The sequence below is a fragment of the Mangifera indica genome, chromosome 9 (assembly GCF_011075055.1).
Source record: "Mangifera indica cultivar Alphonso chromosome 9, CATAS_Mindica_2.1, whole genome shotgun sequence".
NCBI lineage: Eukaryota > Viridiplantae > Streptophyta > Magnoliopsida > Sapindales > Anacardiaceae > Mangifera > Mangifera indica.
This window is the reverse complement of record NC_058145.1, coordinates 13,148,636-13,166,607: the sequence shown is the minus strand read 5'-3', so window position 1 is coordinate 13,166,607 and position 17,972 is coordinate 13,148,636. Positions and strand designations below refer to the sequence as shown.

At 33.4% G+C, this 17,972-nt stretch overlaps 3 protein-coding genes and 1 pseudogene across 3 annotated transcripts; 2 read left to right on the top strand and 2 right to left on the bottom strand.

Annotated features, from left to right (window-relative positions):
- The first annotated feature begins 3,752 nt into the window (after window positions 1-3,752).
- Window positions 3,753-6,141, top strand: LOC123224997 (annotated as a pseudogene).
- Window positions 6,142-7,123: 982 nt separating this feature from the next.
- LOC123224996 (protein PXR1-like) lies at window positions 7,124-7,926 on the top strand. Its single transcript, XM_044648811.1, has one exon. The coding sequence runs from the start codon at window positions 7,239-7,241 to the stop codon at window positions 7,749-7,751; it is 513 nt and encodes a 170-aa protein (XP_044504746.1). The 5' UTR covers window positions 7,124-7,238; the 3' UTR covers window positions 7,752-7,926.
- A 1,257-nt stretch (window positions 7,927-9,183) lies between these two features.
- On the bottom strand, window positions 9,184-10,130 carry LOC123224995 (chitinase 2-like). The gene has a single exon (XM_044648809.1). It carries the CDS (start codon window positions 10,128-10,130, stop codon window positions 9,255-9,257), a length of 876 nt encoding a protein of 291 aa, XP_044504744.1. The 3' UTR covers window positions 9,184-9,254.
- Window positions 10,131-13,890: 3,760 nt separating this feature from the next.
- LOC123224994 (laccase-17-like) lies at window positions 13,891-16,400 on the bottom strand. Its single transcript, XM_044648808.1, has 6 exons — window positions 16,298-16,400; window positions 16,051-16,202; window positions 15,691-15,935; window positions 15,463-15,591; window positions 14,401-15,369; window positions 13,891-14,286 (listed from the first exon to the last, which is right to left on the bottom strand). The coding sequence occupies exons 1-6, from the start codon at window positions 16,388-16,390 to the stop codon at window positions 14,156-14,158; spliced, it is 1,719 nt and encodes a 572-aa protein (XP_044504743.1). The 5' UTR covers window positions 16,391-16,400; the 3' UTR covers window positions 13,891-14,155.
- Between the last annotated feature and the right edge of the window lie 1,572 nt (window positions 16,401-17,972).

Genomic DNA, 17,972 nt, shown 5'->3' with positions numbered 1-17,972 from the left:
TGAGTGAAAATGGAGAGGTGTGAAGATGAAACGAATATATGAAAAGAGTATTTACTATAATTGTTGTAGTAACATAATTTAATAATGATGTTTCAAATTATATCAACTGAAAATACTGAAATTTGGGGGGATATTAATTAAAATAGGCAGTCGCATTTCCGCCTAAACCTTTTTCGGTAACAATTTTTACATTTTACCTTTTTAAGCAAACCGTTGTTTTCATTCCAAAAATACCCTTCTTCTAATTTCTCACTTTACCGTAGCATTTCCCCGATTATCTGCTTACCTTTCACGAAAAGCATTAAAATTAAACTACCGTAATATTTATAAATTAAAAAACAAATTAATATTTTATAAAATAATTTATTCTTATATATAAAAAATATTATGTTTTTCTCTAAATTATCTGTAATGAATAAAATTTATAAATTAAAAAATACATTAATATTTTATAAAATAATTGATTGTTATATATCGAAAATGTTAAGTTTTTTTTTAAATTATCTGTAGTGAATAAAATTTATAAATTGAAAAACATATTAATTTTTATAAAATAATTGATTCTTTTAGATAGAAAATAATGCATATATCGAAAACAGTATGTTTTCCTTGAAACGGTGCATTTTCTTGTGGAAAGGGGTGTGGGTGCGGGAATTTCGGAAAGGGTGCGTGGACGGTGCGGTAGCTTCTAAAAGGGTGCGACAATTGCGGAAGGGTGCAACAGCTTTTGAAAGGGTGCGAGAATTGCTGAAAAGGTGCGACAGTTTCTGAAAGGGTGCGACAATTGCAGAAAGAGTGCGACAATTTCTGAAAGGGTACGGGAATTGCTGAAAGGGTGCACCAACCGTGAAGGGTGTGTGAAAATTGCAGAAAGGGTGCGACAGCTTCTGAAAGGGTACGAAAAGGGTGCGACAGTTTCTGAAAGGGTGCAGCAGTTTCTGAAAGAGTGCGGCAATTGCGAAAAAGGTACGACAACTTCTGAAAGGGTGCGACAGCTTCTAAAAGGGTGTGAAAGCTTTTGAAAGGGTGCGGCAAGCGTGGCGGGTGCGTGAAAGGGTGCGGCATTTGTTGAAAGGGTGCGTGGAACTGTGTGGCAACTAACTGCGTGGAATATATATTAATATAATATATTATATATTAATACATATTATATTATATTAATATATAATATTATATTATTATATAATATTATATAATAATATAATATAATATGTATTAATATATAATATATTATATATTATATTAATATATAATATAATATTAATATTAATATTAATATTAAAAGGGTGCGGGTGCGTGCGTGCGAGCGGGTGTGCGCGCGCTGGTGCGTGCGCGTGTGGGTGGCGCTGCGTGCGTGCGCGCGCACTGGCGTTGCGTGCGTGCATGCGCGCTAGCGCTGCGTGCGGGTGCGGGAACGGGGTGCGGGATTTTAGTAAGGGGTGCGGGGGCGCTAGCGCGCGCGCGCCCGCATGCACGCACGCACCAGCGTGCCACCGCGCCCGCAAGCACGCACGCACCAGCGTGCCGCCTCGCCCGCACCCCCATTCCCGCACCCGCATGCAGCTCCAGCATGCGCATGCCCGCTCGAACTCACACGCACCCCTTACCAAAGTCCCGCACCCTTTTAATATTAATATTAATATTAATATTATAATATTATATTATATATTAATACATATTATATTATATTAATATATAATATAATATTATTATATAATATTATATATTAATATAATATATTATAATATGTATTAATATATAATATATTAATATATATTTCATGTAGTGAGTTGCCGCACAGTTCCACGCACCCTTTCAGCAAATGCCGCACCCTTTCAGTAAATGCCGCACCCTTTCAGAAAATGCCCCACTCTTTCAGAAATACTCGCACCCTTTCATAAATACTCGCACCCTTTCAGCAAATCCCGCACCCTTTTAGAAGCTTCCGCACCCTTTTAGAAGTTGCCGCACCCTTTTCGCAATTGCAACACTTTTTCAAAAACAGCCGCACCCACACCCCTTTCCATATTCCCGCACCCACACCCCTTTCCACAAGAAAACGCACCATTTCAAGGAAAACATACCGTTTTTGATATATGCATTGTTTTCTATATAAAAGAATCAATTATTTTATAAAAATTAATATGTTTTTCAATTTATAAATTTTATTCATTACAGATAATTTAGAAAAAAAACTTAACATTTTCGATATATAACAATCAATTATTTTATAAAATATTAATCTATTTTTTAATTTATAAATTTTATTCATTACAGATAATTTAGAGAAAAACGTAATATTTTTTATATATAAGAATAAATTATTTTATAAAATATTAATCTGTTTTTTAATTTATAAATATTACGATAGTTTAATTTTAATGTTTTTCATGAAAGGTAAGCAGATAATTGGGAAAATGCTACGGTAAAGTGAGAAATTAGACGAAGGGTATTTTTGGAATAAAAACAATGGTTTGCTTAAAAAAGTAAAATATAAAAATTATTACCGAAAAAGATTTTGACGGGAATGCGACTGCCTATTTTAATTAATATCCCAAATTTGGGTGAGTGAAAATTTCGAGTATATTGTGAAACCGTGAGTGAAGCTGAAAGAAGGGAGCACGTGCGAGCAATTATCATTGCCTATCTTCTTTAATACAGAAAAGGCTAGGGCTTATTCCTGCCATGGTTGGTTGTACTGTTAAATTAGTATTCAAAACATATATTTATAGGTAGTAAAAATTAATATAATTAATTAATATTATTTATTTTTCTTATAAATTTAAAAAATTAATAATTTTTTTTATAATTAAACTTTAAAATGTTATATTTTCTTTTATAATATTTTTTTTTGATAATATCATTAGTCGATTTCTCTCTCATATTTTTTGATGTCATCTCTATCAAAAAAGAAGAAAGAGATAAGTCAATCGATAATAATATTAAACTAAGAGAGAAAAAAAAATTTTTAAAAATAATATTTTAAAATTTAATTTTACATAAACTATTAGTTTGTAAATCTATAAAAAAAATTAATAATATTTTACTGCTTTTAATATATTATTAATTAAATAATAATTTAAGTTTTAAAATTTATCAAATTTCACTAATTTAAATGAAAAATTAATTAAGTGCCTAAAATTAAAAGGGTTAATGAAATTGTCCAAAACTACCGAGAAAAAGTAGAAATGCCCTAATTTTATAAAATAACAAAATTACCCCTATATATAAGTTAAGAATTTTTATTGATTTTTTCCAAAATTTTCCACACGTTCCACTATTGAAATAAAAAAAAATTTCTCTCCCACACGTTTTCCATAGGGCTTTAATAGGTGAAAAACTTCTATCAACATTTCATGTTTTTCGACAATCAAAAATAATAAAAAAGATTAGTATATCTTTCTTTTTTTTGTTTGAATCAATTTATTATTAATTTTTTAATTTTAGTTGATTTATATGCGGGTTTTTAAATTTTTAATAATTAACCGAATTAATATTCGGGGAAGCAAGAAATCTCGGTGGGAGTGAGCCATTTCGCCTAAATAAAATAGCAGCAGTTTTTGTCAGGCTATTGCAGCCTTTTCCTTTCTCCTAGTGTTGAACTAGTTACCACTTCAGCCTACTACTTTACATTTCCGTTTAAACTACATTCTTAGATCCACTCTTAGATACTCCCTCTCTCAGTCTCTCCGATGCTTCACAAGTTGGATTCCTTTTACTTTCCTGGAAAGTCTTCTCGATAATATACCACAGGGTTTCATTTTTTCTTTTTATTGCTTTTTGTTAAATGTTCAACTTACCCAGAAAATTTTAGTTCTTGTTAGATAACAAGAAATATCCACTTCTTTCCAGTCTGTTTCTGCATTAAAAATTTCTACTCTCCCGGAAGTCTTTTTCATTTTCCTGCTGGTTTACTATAATATCAAAAGACTGAATGTCGACAAGAGAGGTCTCAGCTATGATCAAACAAGGCTTTATTTCAGACCAAACAGTTTCATTTTCACCATCAAGAACTACCGCAACACTATCAACACTCTACTTTCCTTCCTCTTCGCCCCCGCCATCATCAACGCAACAATCCCATCCCCAGCTCACTGAGCCAATGCGATAGAGTCATGCTCAGCCAACCAACCACCCAACTCTCTTCGAAATGATGTCCCAGGATCAGCTACAGTACAGGAGGCCAACAGATCCACTCCCAATTAAGTATTGTTAAACTTTTACGGACCTTAAAAACCCTAAAGGCCCTGGTAATGGTTTGACGTATGTTGAACTGGGACCAGGTGATGTGAGGCTTACAGTGGTTGGTAAAGATGGGTTTAGAGTGTGTGTGGATGTGCACAAGAGGGTTTTGGCCCAGAAGAGTAATTTTTTTGCTGAGAAATTGGCGAGAAAAAATAAAGAAAACAGAGAGCTTTTGCACACTGTGGAGATAAGTGAGTCTGATGACGTTGCGGTGTATGTGGAAACTGTGGTGTTGATGTGCTCTTAAGACTTGAAGAAGAGATTGCCTGGTGAGGATCTTGGCTTTGCTCAAGGTAAAGGCATATGTTTCTATTATTGCTGCATGGTTTTTCAGAGTCATTTATTCTTTTTATCCTTTAAATTTATTATTATTATTATTTTTTTATATTGAAATGGCTGTTTAGGAAATTGGTTTTAGGATTGGCTTATGGTTTGAGTGTATGTTTTGGATGTTTTATGTTGATTTTCCATAGAATTTTGCTGTTGTTGTTTTTCTTGTAGTTTCTATGCAATTACATAATTTGTCTATTATTTTGGTTTATTCAATCTTTTCTTCCTTTGATTCTGTTACTCTGGTGGTGGTAGATGATTTGATATTTTATTTATAAGGAACTGCATATAGGTTTAGTCATGTTCGGCACTGGAAATTTCTGCTGTTAGTTTTCTACAAATCGGCTGTAGCTTTGTGGTTCTGGGGAACAGACCTCATCGGATCAAATTATCTACTAGCAGAAATGTTATCGATCAGCTGCTGCATACCTGAACTGAAACTTTAACTTTTCATTTATTTGTGACAGTTAACTGATTGGAATTCAATTTTTACTTTTTGTATTTGTTGGATTGAGCCCCTATGTTTTCGACCAACCAATCAGTGTTAAATTTAAATTCATGTTGGCAAGTAGACAACAACTAGTGAAAACATGAATGCTCAATTTCCGGTATGGTGAATTTTTTCTATTAATAGTGTTCCATTGTAGGTCGCTGCTGCTGTCATTTTTGATACGGGAATTTTTTCTTGTTTGGAGCATTTGGAAACTGTTCATGGTCTGAGGATGATGAAAAGAAAGTCATATCTGTTATCAGTGAGCTTGAGCTTCAAGACTCAGCAGCTGAAGTTCTGCAGCGAGTAACACCTGGGGCATCAACATCTTCTCAAGCTGATGACAACTTCTTGAAACTGCTGAGTGGTGTTCTACAAGCGAAAGATGATAAAGCCTCTTCGATAGATGAAAACTGTGATTTCTCTGTTACTTAAAGAAGAGGCATTTGATTATGACAATAGGCTTGATGTTTCTAAGGACACCCTTTATAGTCTCTGCCATAGATGTCTTAGTTCTCTGATCCTCTGCTTATCAGAAGCTACAGGTATGGATGATTGTTGACAGGATCGAGGGGTGTTAATGGTGGAAATAGCTCAAGTAGCTGATAATCTGCAGTGAATTGTTGATATCCTATTTGACAAGAAAGTACGTGATGAATTTGTAGAAGGATGGGCAGATCAAAAGGAGCTTGGCATTCTCCATTCTAAGATTCCTACCATGTATCGACATGAAATTAGCAGAATCGCTGCCCAACTATGTATTTCAATTGGCAGAGGACTTGTCTTGGTGCCAAAAGAGTCCCGGTTTTCTTTGCTATCCACATGGTTGGAAGCTCTATATGAAGATTTTGGATGGATGAAAAGGGCTTGTGATTATCCAAAATAAACGGCATGTCAATCTATCTCAGAAGGTTAAAAGCATATTTGTACATATTTAGTGACATTCTTTTTATCATAGATCTCTCTTTTTATTAAATTCTCCATTTTGTTCAATAAATCCTTGTGTTCTGTAGACAGAGAACAATCCCGTCAAAGAATTAGCCATGCGGTTGATAATTTTTTGTTTGCTTGTTCGATATTATATGAATGGAATTGTTTAGCATTGAATGTGTGCCATCCTCATTGAATAGCTCACTAGCCCAGCCCCTCTTGCAGCATCAGACTCGACCACATTCCCAGACACCACCGAAGTTGTCGCATTGGCCTTAAACCCTTCATTCTTCACCAGCCCTGTAAAGTTCACCAAAGTCTAAAGGCACAACGCCACAATGGCATACGTGTTCACTATCACATAATGTTAATCAATTTTGATTTATTAATAAAACTGTCTTCAAGAACTCTAAAAATCTCTTTGGAAAAGATTCTAGCCTCCTTTTAAAAATGACTTTTTAACTATTTTGAAAAAACGATAAGAACTCTTTTATAACATTTACAATTTCAACATTTCTTTTAAAGATTTAATCTTTTTTATGCAACAAAAATTCAAAATGGATTTAGAAAACGACACTGATTACTTAATAAAAAAGTCTAACTCATTTGTTAAAACAAAATAATATGTGACACCAAAATCATATCAATTGAAGGTCACAATTTTATTGTAAAATGGTGGCCTTTAATAATCCTTCTTAGAATTATCTTGAGGGTCAATGAAGAAGAAAGAAAATAATGAAAAAGGAAGAAGAAAAGGAATGAAAAAAGAAAAAGAATTTCTTCCTTTTAAATTTTAATAAATTAAAATAACTATTATATATATTTTTTTATAATTCATTATTTATTCACAAAATCAGACGAAAAAAATGTTATTGACACATTTATACGATAAAAAAGTATTTTAAAATTAAATATTGGGTAGAAAAATATTAATCACTCTAATTTATATTATTATGAATTCATAAATATTATTAAAATTATTTTTTCATATTTATTTTAACAGTTTTATTTTATCCTATTTTAAGAAGATTAATATATTCACTTTAAAATTAATGTGTATTTAAAAAAAAAAAAATCTATGTTTTCATTTGAACTATTGGATTTTTTGGAAGTGAATCCGAAGGCTGCAGTTTGCCTAGGTAAGTTAAGCCACGCGTAAACTGTGTACCTTCCAACAAAAGGCCCGTTGTTTCTCTGTTACGGAGGAAAATGAAAAAACCCTAAATAACCCTAACCACGAAGGATGAAGACAATCACTGGACAGGTCCTCTCGACGAGCCAGATATCCCTCTCCAAAGCCGCCTCCACTCTCTCGAAATTCGTCAATGCCGACACCAATGCCTCACCGGCGCTTTGCGCTTACCTTCGACGTGCTTCTGTTTCTTTTATCGAGCTGTCTCAGCTTCACAAGGAGCTCAAATCCGGTCGCAAACACAAAACTTCCAAGTCAGATATTATTGCCGAAGAGGAAAAGCCGACCCGAAGCGTTCTATCTAATCAACTACCTAGTCATCCCGAGTTGAGAGAATCGAGTCACGGCGTCAGTAATGGAATAGAGAGCAAGATAAAGAAGGAGAAGAAGGAGAAGAGGGAGAGGAGTGAGTTTGTTAACGTGAATGGAGTTTTGGAAGTCGAGGAGAAGACGGCAAAGAAGAAAAAGAGAAAGATTGGGGAGATTGAAGAGGGACAGGCAATACATTCAGAAGAATCACCAATAAAGAAGAAAAAGAAAAGAAAAACTGAAGAGCACAGTTAAATTTGGTAAATTTTGTTTTGGGGGAAAATGTAGGTGTGACAGCTAAATGAGAAATTTTATGGGATTGCAGTATCGCTTAAAGATTAGGAAGTTGCATTTCCTGGGTAGTTTTCAACATGATTTTCATATCGCAATGTGATCTATTGATATTTAATTCGATGTTAATTTGATTTAATTGCTTGTTTTGTTTTTGTTCATATGTTCAAGGTGTTCAATTTATTCAACAAAGAATTTTTAGAATATATTGCTATTGAAGTGAGGGTGGTGATTTCCATTGTTGAGGAAAAATGCTAAAAACTGAATGAAACTAACACTGTATGAGAGAGGAAAAACTTCTTAAACACTTCTTTGTTGTCTCTTGAAACTTAATGTTGGATGCCTGAGGCAGTACAACAGTTGATAGTCGCTGGAAGTTTGTAACTTCAATCCGGCTGTTGGGAAGTGAAACCTGTCTTAAAATAGTTGTTTAATCATTCGCTTATGACTGAAAGAACGCTTGACATGTGTGGTTATCATGAAATCACATCTGACCTTTACAGTAAAATGTGTCTGATTTATCTATATAGCAAATGTTTCAGCACTTATTGTTCTCAGCTTTTACATTATTGGAGGTTTTATGTTACAATTTCTGTGATGGCTGATTAAAACAGCATAATAATTTTGCAATACAATTTTAGAGGAGGTCAGACTTCTATACGTCTTTTCTATTATTCTACTTTTTTCTTTTCATCAAATGAAAAATTTCCCTCAAAAGTTGACTTGCCCTTCCTTAAGTTGTGTTACTGCAAATTCTGTTTATTGGTGGTTGTCTGTAAACTAAAATTATTTGCTCATTAAATTCAAAATGGTCACCTCCCTTCCAGATTTTTTAATCCTTGATCTCTCAGATCGCTGTTTGCTCCTGTAACACATCCCAACATTTCTTGAATGTTTCAATTATTATAAGAGTTATATCAAAGCAATTAGTAGAGAATTCTGGAGACCTACAGACTCTTTGATGCTGGCCTCTTTCTTGAATTTGAAAGTCCTGTGCCTGTTGAAAAGTTAATATAACTTATATTGTACATTATGCATAACTATTACTCATGAGCAATGACATTTGTGTTCCTTCTGCTTTACTGAATTGCTGTAAATTGTAACAAGCAGTTTTATTGAAATATGGTTTTTTTCTTCAACGAAAATTATCTTTTGTTCTAGACTATTAGACTTCAGATCCCTTGGAATAGTATTGCAAGCAATTTTGATGCAAGACAGTATTGAACAGATGTGTTAAAATGTTGAGCTCATACACTTTGAGAGACTAAAATAATCCGGAATTTGTGATGTTATCATATGCCCAGTCCGTTTCCATTAATTAGTTTTCGGTAAATAACTTTGTAACAATTCTATTCAGCTGTGTATGCATCTGGTTTTATTTAATCGATAGCTGAGAAGGGCCTTAATACGTTGCATCAGAGAGACACATCATTTCTTGGAGGCCAAGAATTTTTGTGTTTGTTTCTCCTAGCGGAAACCATCCTTCTTTGAGTCATCTGCTGACCAAATAAATATGCCATGAAGTTTGCCCCGACTTTTCAGCTTACTACAGGCATGAAAGAAGCCATTTTCAGGAGACAAACCGCCACTTCCGTCGGTACCAAAGCTCAATAAGACCTTACCTCCATGGTAATTAGAGCTCTGGGCATTAAAGTGCTGCAGAAACTCAGAAATAGTTGTCCCCTTATCATAGGCATAAAACTGAAAGTTAACGTAGTCTATGAGGTGCCCGTATTTCCTCCAAAGAGCCATGTAATGTGACTGCACGGAATCATCATCATATGGTGCTATTGATGTGAATGAGACAACTTGTTGTTGTTTGAGGTAGAACAGAAGCCGGCCAATGCACTCAGCAAATGTTTCAGGATCTGTTTTAAAGTGCTCATAGTCAATATCTATTCCATCAAAATTATAAAGTTTTACTATCTCTGTTATTGAATGAATAGCATTTCTGACCCAAGAGTTGATTGATGCAGGGCTGAAGAATACAGGTTTGTCATTAATGGTAGCACCACCAAGACTCATAGCCACCTTGACATTTGGATGCTTAGCTTTGAGGGAGGAAACATGAGAAGGGCTAAGGTTTTCTGTGTCCCAGTATTCTCTAAAGTGGCCATTGGTAGGGGATGGATGAGATGCTGAGGTGTAGTCTATAGCAAAGGAGAGAATAAAGTGAAATTCAACTTTAGAGCTAACTGGTACATCTGAAAACTGAACGCCCTTGCCCTCAGCTCCTATGTATTCTCTAAAGAGTTTTGAGTTTCCGGGGGCTGCCTGGATTGATGTAACTATGGTTAGGAGAATATTTAGAAGAAGAGGGACAAAGAGCTTGTACAACTTCATGGCTATTCTTAGTTGAGTCGATGTTAGGTTTCCAGAAAGCTATTTATTTACGTGAAGGATAGCTAGACTGTTATCTACTTATAAGCTTTTTGTTTTTTATTCAGTCCCAAGTTTCATGATGCATTTAGATTCCTAGATCCCTTTATAGTATCAAGGGATTTGTCTGCGTCCAAATGTTTCCGGGCATTCACAACACCCCCTCCATGATTGTTTGTATAGGATCCTTTTTTGAATCAAAGTTCATGGTATCTTAGTGCATATAATGAGTCAGTGAGTTCCTATGGATGAAGCCATGACCAATAACAAAAATTCTTTCTGTGGCCAGTCTAATTTTGAACTCTTCTATTCAGGTGCAGGCCTGTATTTATTCTTCTTTATTATGGACTGTCATTTACTGCATCGGCGACTCTACAGAGGACAATTTATAACTTTATAGGAGTTACTACCCAAGCTCTTTGTCTGCAGCAGTAAGCATAGATAGTGATCTTCCGGCAATCTGACAATAAATTCAGGATTATTTGGTCTCTATAAATTCACATTCATTACCTGTTCCGATTAATTCCAGGAAATTTACAAACACAATTTCGAGGTTAATTATGCAGTATGTTTAGGTGCGGAAATTACGAAGGATTATTGTTTGGTCGGAGAAGGCAAAGGTATTCTTAGATTTATTAATCTAAGTCATTTGTCTTTACCACAAAATGGAGGCAAGGCATCAGTCGATAAGGCACAAGAAATTAACATTATGATATTCAGATTATATAGGATTTTCAGCAACAAAAATCAGAGAGTTGGAGAATATTAGAGAATTGTACATGTTACGAAAAATTCCATTCTTTGTTTTCCTTGACTCCACATGGATCAACAAACATATATTCTGCTGAAGAATTAAAATGAATTGAAAAGAAAAAGAAAATCTCCCATGGAGTTTCTGATCTGAGCAAGCCAAAAACTGGGTAAAAATAACCTCAGCTTTTGGGAAGATCTGAAAGGGGAGGAAGAAGAGCCTTCCTCTTAGAAAGCTTTCCATCTAGTACAGTCCAACTAGACCTGGCCACGGGCCGGTTTGACTTGTGAACCGGACCGAAACTAACCTAGATAAAACTGAAATTGGATTGAACCGGAATTGAAACCGGATTTTGACGGTTCGATTCTAGTTTATATAATTTCAAACCATAAAATTACCGATTCACATCCGATTTATGAACTGACGATTTACATTCTTTTGAATTGGTATTTATTTTTATTTATTTTTGATTTTTTTAAATTAAAAAAAAAAGGAACCAACGGTTCCTGCATTCTTCTGAACCAAATATGCAGGGGACCCGGTCCCCTGCATATTTCAAAATCTTTTGCAGGGAGGTCCCCTGTATATTTTTTAAATTTTGTTTCACCCCCATTTTAAATTTTTTATTTTTATTTTTCCTATATATATCTATTCAATCTTTTAACTCTCTCACACTAAATCCTTCAAACTCTTTCATTTACTCTCATTCTCACCCTTTCAATTCTTAATACTCTCTCAATCTTTCAATCAAATTCTCTCAAATTTAATTAAAATTTTTCTTTATTTTTTATTAATTTTAATTTTAATTTTAATTTTTATTATACAATTCATAATTAATTATAAAATTTATTCATATAATTAATTTGATTTATTATTTTTTATTATCTTTCATAATTAATCATATAATTTATTTATATAATTAAATTTATTTATTATATAAAAGTAGATAGTTTAAGAGCCAAATTACGCTAACAATATATAAAAGTGGACTTCAATGAAGAATCATTTGATTTAATTATGGATAGTTTGATGACGAGAAATAACAGTCAAGATAGTAGAGGTGAATGATAAGGTAAGGGTACTGTCGGCTATTGGATATGTAAAGGTAAGAGAACTACATAGGCTTTGATTTTTCTAAACCCTAAGAAGATACGTAGGAAGTTTAATTGAAAAATTAAGTCTAAGCTTTTCTTTTAATTTTCAATTATTATAATTAATAATTTAAAAATAAAATCAAGATCATATATTAGAATTGACAGTTCAATATCGGTTTTGAACCGGGGTCATGAACCAGAATCGTCAGCTTTGAACCGGTTACAAACCGTCCTATTACGATTTTGGTTCCAGGTCCTTATTTTTTTAAATCGTTTGAAACTGTCGGTTCATGAACCGTGGCCAGGACTAAGTCCAGCTCAGTTAAGACCCTGGTTGGTGTGGGGAAATGACAATTCTCCCCTCCCAATTAGATCCCTTTCTCGTTCTGCCTTGTAAGAAGCGAGATGGGCGAGAATTCCAAGATTTAATTTACACGAATAAACACATGGTATGCCCCTTACTTGTACTATCCACGTAGAGGTGATAAAATATTAAATTAATAAACTGAAAATTGTAAGAATTCTTGATAAACCGTGCAATTTGAATAAATAAAACTTTTTAAATTTTTTTTTTCATAAAACTATTATATTAAAATTTAAGAATAAAGACTTAATCAATATATAAAAGATTGTCTTAAGAATTATATTAATATTATTTTTTCATATCATAATTTTAAATACATTAGACTTTTTAAAATTAATTATTTAAGTTTATATGTAAATTTTTATTGGATTATTTGAATATTTAGTTTTATTAAACTAAAATTATAATTAAAGTTAACACACATTAAAGCATTTTCTAACTTTTTTTCACTTTGGAAACATTAATAATATTTTATTCTATTTTTAAAAAAAAAATAAAATTTGACTCCTAATAATCAATATTTTAACTTTAAAAGCCACTAGTTTAAGAAAATAAAAATAGTTCAAAAGTAAATAATACTACACTCATCAACTGACAACTGTATCTAGAAACAACGATTTACCATAACCATTTGTGTTGAAATTTCAATAAAGACAACATAGACGAAGGGGACAAAACCAATTTAAAAATGAAGGAAATCCCAAAACTTTTTGTGGTTTTTTCAGGTGGAGGAAATTAGAAATGGATTTGGGTAGAATTGGGGTTTGGAGGTGGGGTTTTTTGGAGTTGGGGAGATAAGAGAAGATATTTGAAAATTTAGGTTTTAAAACAAAAAAAAAAACTAGAAAAGAAATTGCATTGAAGAAATTTCCTCAACCAATACAATCTAACCTATCCACGTGTCGACACTACATTAGTTAATTTTTAAATATCTTTTAAATATTTTTTTAATTTGTTTAAAATATTAATCTTATCCTTTTTATTAATAGGTTATCAGACAGGTAGAAAAAGTGAATTTTTAAACCTAAAAGGTGAAAAAGTCATTCCATCAAAGATAGGGGTAACAAGTAATTTGCTTTTCTATTAAAATAACAATTTTTGAGATGCAACTTGAGGAGTTGGTGGGCTGCACCGGACCGGCTTTTGTACGGTCTGTTAGACCTATAGATCAAATCGATTGATAAAATTTGTTAAGACTTATATCCGATTCAATATATTAAGGATTAGATTGAATCTTTAATCGGCTGGCCAGAGTCTTACCCATTAATTTTTATAAAAATATAAATTTTAATATTATAATTATTAATTAATTAATATTTTTTATTGATTATATAAACAATAATAGATTAAACCAACTGATGAACATTGTGTTTAGACTCAATCTGAAAGGCTCATAAGCCAGATTTGACATGTTACAATAATGGACTGGGCGATTTTCTCGCGCTATGGGTAGACAGCTTAATTGACGCGTCTAAATGTGAGGATCAAAATGAGCAGAGAAAGGAAAATTCTTGCTACAATATGAATTTTATCCACTGAAAGGTAGATATTTGCTTAAAATTATCATGAGCATGATCATTACAACAAAGAAATTAATGAAACCAAAAAATAAAAATTGTCAACTCTCTCTTCCTTATTAAACTCTTCATCCATGAACAATCGATCTTTTGACTTAAATCAGCCGAGGCCAAACAAGAAAAATAGAATAAAAGAATTAATTGGTTAAAAGAAAAAAAAAAACTTCTTGGAATGAACGTCCATGAAGTGAGCAATATTGTTGTTAACACTTGGGAAGATCAGCTGGTGGAGGAAGTAGCTTCTGATTGGGAAGCTTTCCATCTAAGACAATCCAGGCCATCTTCAAACCCCAGCTAGTGTGAACTTCCAGATGGCAGTGCATAAACCATACCCCTGTATTTATATAATTGGATCATTCAACTAAGAGAAAAAAATGCATAATACAGAAAGATTTTCATAAGTTTCTTCAAATTAGAACAAAAAATGTATGCATGATTTGTTACCCACCAGGATTGTCTGCAAGGAATCGGATTGCCACCCACCCGCCTGAGGGGACGCCGACTGTGTTTCTTTCAATAGGGTCAATAAGATTGAAGTTCGCAGGGTCCTTATTTGGGTCAAAATTTCCGAAACCTTGACCAACTACGAAGAAATTGAAGCCATGCAAGTGAAGAGGGTGACTTTCGGCACCAAGTATGCTAGTGTCCTGCATAATTAGCTCCACACTTGTATTAAATGGAAGCACCAATAGCTTTGTTCCATTGCTTACCATAGTGTTATTTGGTGGGGTGCCTGTATAATTGAATGGAACCAAGGGATATGCAGGAAAATCAGGAGTGTAAACGCCATTTGATTGGCCAGAAAAATGAGACTGCAGTAGAGCTGTGGTTGGCATTGCAAAGGAGATGTTATTAACAGAAGCCTGAAACATGGTTCCATTAGGGCCTTGGCAGGTTTGGTTGCCTTGGCATGGAGTTGTTCCCAAGCCCACAGTGAAGAAGAATTGTTTGTCAACCTTTTGGGGCACATTGGCAGGGAATTGTGCACTAGCCAAGCTACGCAGTTTAAGGGTGAAAGTTGTAGCAAAGGAAGTGTCGTTCAGAGGAGGCAGAATTGGTCTGAAGAGATGAAGTTTTTTGATGGAGTTGCTTGAGTGAAAATTGTATGGCAGTTCATATTCTAAAATACCAGCAACAGTCGAATTGTCGAAAGTACCTAGACCAGTTACATAAGGTCTAGCAGTCATGAAAAATGTGGCATTTGGGTAGTGGGATTTGGTTTTCAGAAGAACGTTTGTTGTTTGACCTGGAGCAATCAGCAATGTTCCAGTCTCAAAAGGTTTAACATAAAGGGCATCCACATCCACAACTACAACAGTGTGATTTGCTATGCTAAAGAAGAGCTCGTCGTTGAGTGCAGCGTTGATTAAACGCAGAAGGTAGGTCTTTCCAGGTTTCACCTTTAGCTTGAATGTATCTACATTAGCAGATTTATACAAAATTTTGTTAATAACGTTTCTTCATTAAACTTGTTTTAGCGGAATATGCAGTGACCTGTAGATTTTGATACCTTTAGCAGAGCAGTTATACAATGGCCCTGGAAGTCCATTTATGGTATATGCATCAGACACATTTGGGCCTCCACCTGTTTGAAGAGCCTGGGAAATGATAGCCTCAGTATCTGCCTTGAACCACTCTCCTGCAATTCAATTTTAAACATCATTAACTTCGTAAACAAATTTGGACTACTTCAGAAGAAGGTAAATTGCAATTTGGAAATGTTTATGGTTATAATTACCAAAGATAATGGGGACTTCCTTGTAAGGCTTGGCGAAGGGATAAGGAACCCCGAGCTTGGGAAGGATAATTATGGGACCATAGAGTGTTGATCTTTGCCATGATATATGAGCATGCCACCACAAGGTGCCTCTCTGCCCAACAATGGTGAAGTTATACACATAGCTCTGCCCTGTTTGAATCGGGCATTGTGTTATATATGCTGGTCCATCAGCCCATCCACTTTGAAGCTGTCGAATGCCATGCCTGTTTCAAACAAACCATAACTTGCATTTCCTATGATAGCTCAAACGAATTTTCTCCTTTAATGTGTAGAGATTAGGTAAAAAAATGAATATGCTGTGTGATGTATTTATTATACCAATGGATTGAGATATTGTTCTGGACATGGTTAACCACTTTGATTAGCAGCCGGTCACCCTCCCTGGCAACAATGCGAGGCCCTGGAAACCGCCCATTTACTGATACAATGCTCTTGGTATGGCACAAACGCGTCACATTTTGCAATTTGATCTGCACAATATTTTGACGAAATGTTCAAGACATAAACAACTACTTATAAAATTATTTGTAGAATTAGATGCATATTTAAAAAATGCTACACATACATCAAACTTGTAGTGCCTAGTGATGCTAAGTGCAGGGTGAGCAAGCAGAGACAATGTGAAAAAAAAGAAAAACAATCCTAGAAGAGCACCCATTTCTCTCTTTCCTTTTTTCTTTGGGAATATTGTAGATTATACGGTGGCATATATATATAGAGTACAGGGAGCTTTACTTTTATGAGGATTATTACGTGATAAAAAAAAAATATTGTAGATTGAAGTTGAGAGAAAACAGGGACAGCTCTATATCAGTAGCTACATTGAGATTGACACAAGTTGTTAGAACAACTTCAGAGTGGTGTCAAAGGCAATCAATTTCTCTGACCTCCTTCCTTTTCAAGTCAAACCTTGATTATCTCCTAATTCATAAACTTAGCTATGCTCATATATTTTTTATTAAATTATATCCAATTATATCCACATTAATGTATTTGTTATCATATCGTATATCAATATCATATCATATATCAAAAATCAAATTTTTTATATTATATTATGTATCGTATCCTATCATAAAATATATATTTTAAATAATAATATGATAAAATAATAAAAAATTCTAATTAACATGTCATATTTTAGAAATATCATAAATACCTTTAAAATTTTAAAATTTTTTATACATACTTTTATTACATTATTATTTTTACTAAGAATATATATCAATATATATTATATCGTAAGATTATGTATTGTATTATAAAATATATCTATTGTATCATATTAATACGATACATTTTATGATATATATCGTTTTTCAAATATGTCGTATAATACTAATAACTTGTATATCTTCACCTACTTCCCGGCTTACTGAATTAGCAACCAGCTAAAAACCCCACTTCCTCATCATTGCTGAAAGTGCAAACAAATCAAAAGCAAGCATTCACATCAAAATCAGTTGGTAGTATTCTGGAATTCTTCAAAGAAGATCAGCTTGCAGGATGGAATATTTTTTATGTCTCTCTCCACTTTATTTACAGAGACAAAAGCATGAAAACGTAGTTGTAGCCATAAATCATTCTCAGTTTTTATATACTGTAGGAAAACTCAATTGGTATACACAGTTTTCTCTTCGATGGGCATGGCAAACCATCTGCGAAGCATTTCTAAAAAGCAATATCATTTAAATAAATATCAATACGCTTCATTCAGAATGCAGGGTATCTGGTGTCATTTTTAATACTTATATATAATAAGTATTAATTTAAATAACAATAATTATGTGTCATCATATAATTAAGTGAATCATATAATATTGGTTTCATTATACTATGTTATTAAATTAAGTATAAAATAACACTCAATCATATAGTAATACATTATCATTGATATTTAGGTTGTTACTTGTTATATAATTAAAAAATTATCTCTAAAGTCAACCTTTAAAGTGGGATAAGATTTGATAACCAACAAATAGCGATAAATAGTATTCCAACCTAAAACTTGTAGCTCAATGAAATTTTATTCGAATTATAGATATGTTCGAATTACGCTCTTATCAAAAAGGGTGCCCACCTATAGACTCTTTGGCACAACCTTTTCATAATGCTTATTCAATATGATTTTAACATTCTCTGTAAATAAGATGTCATTAATGTAGACATGATTCTCTCTTATTCAAATTCCTTTTATGGGTTAAGATCATAATTTTGGAGAGTTTTAAATATACTTTTAT

Bases quoted from the DNA above. Each gene is read 5' to 3' on its own strand.
- LOC123224996 (XM_044648811.1), top strand. From the start codon at position 7,239: ATGAAGACAATCACTGGACAGGTCCTCTCGACGAGCCAGATATCCCTC.
- LOC123224995 (XM_044648809.1), bottom strand. From the start codon at position 10,130: ATGAAGTTGTACAAGCTCTTTGTCCCTCTTCTTCTAAATATTCTCCTA.
- LOC123224994 (XM_044648808.1), bottom strand. From the start codon at position 16,390: ATGGGTGCTCTTCTAGGATTGTTTTTCTTTTTTTTCACATTGTCTCTG. The intron at 15,936-16,050 runs GTATAATAAATA...TGTTTGAAACAG, and splicing joins AACAATATCTCAATCCATTG to GCATGGCATTCGACAGCTTC. The intron at 14,287-14,400 runs GTGGGTAACAAA...ATATAAATACAG, and splicing joins ATTCCTTGCAGACAATCCTG to GGGTATGGTTTATGCACTGC.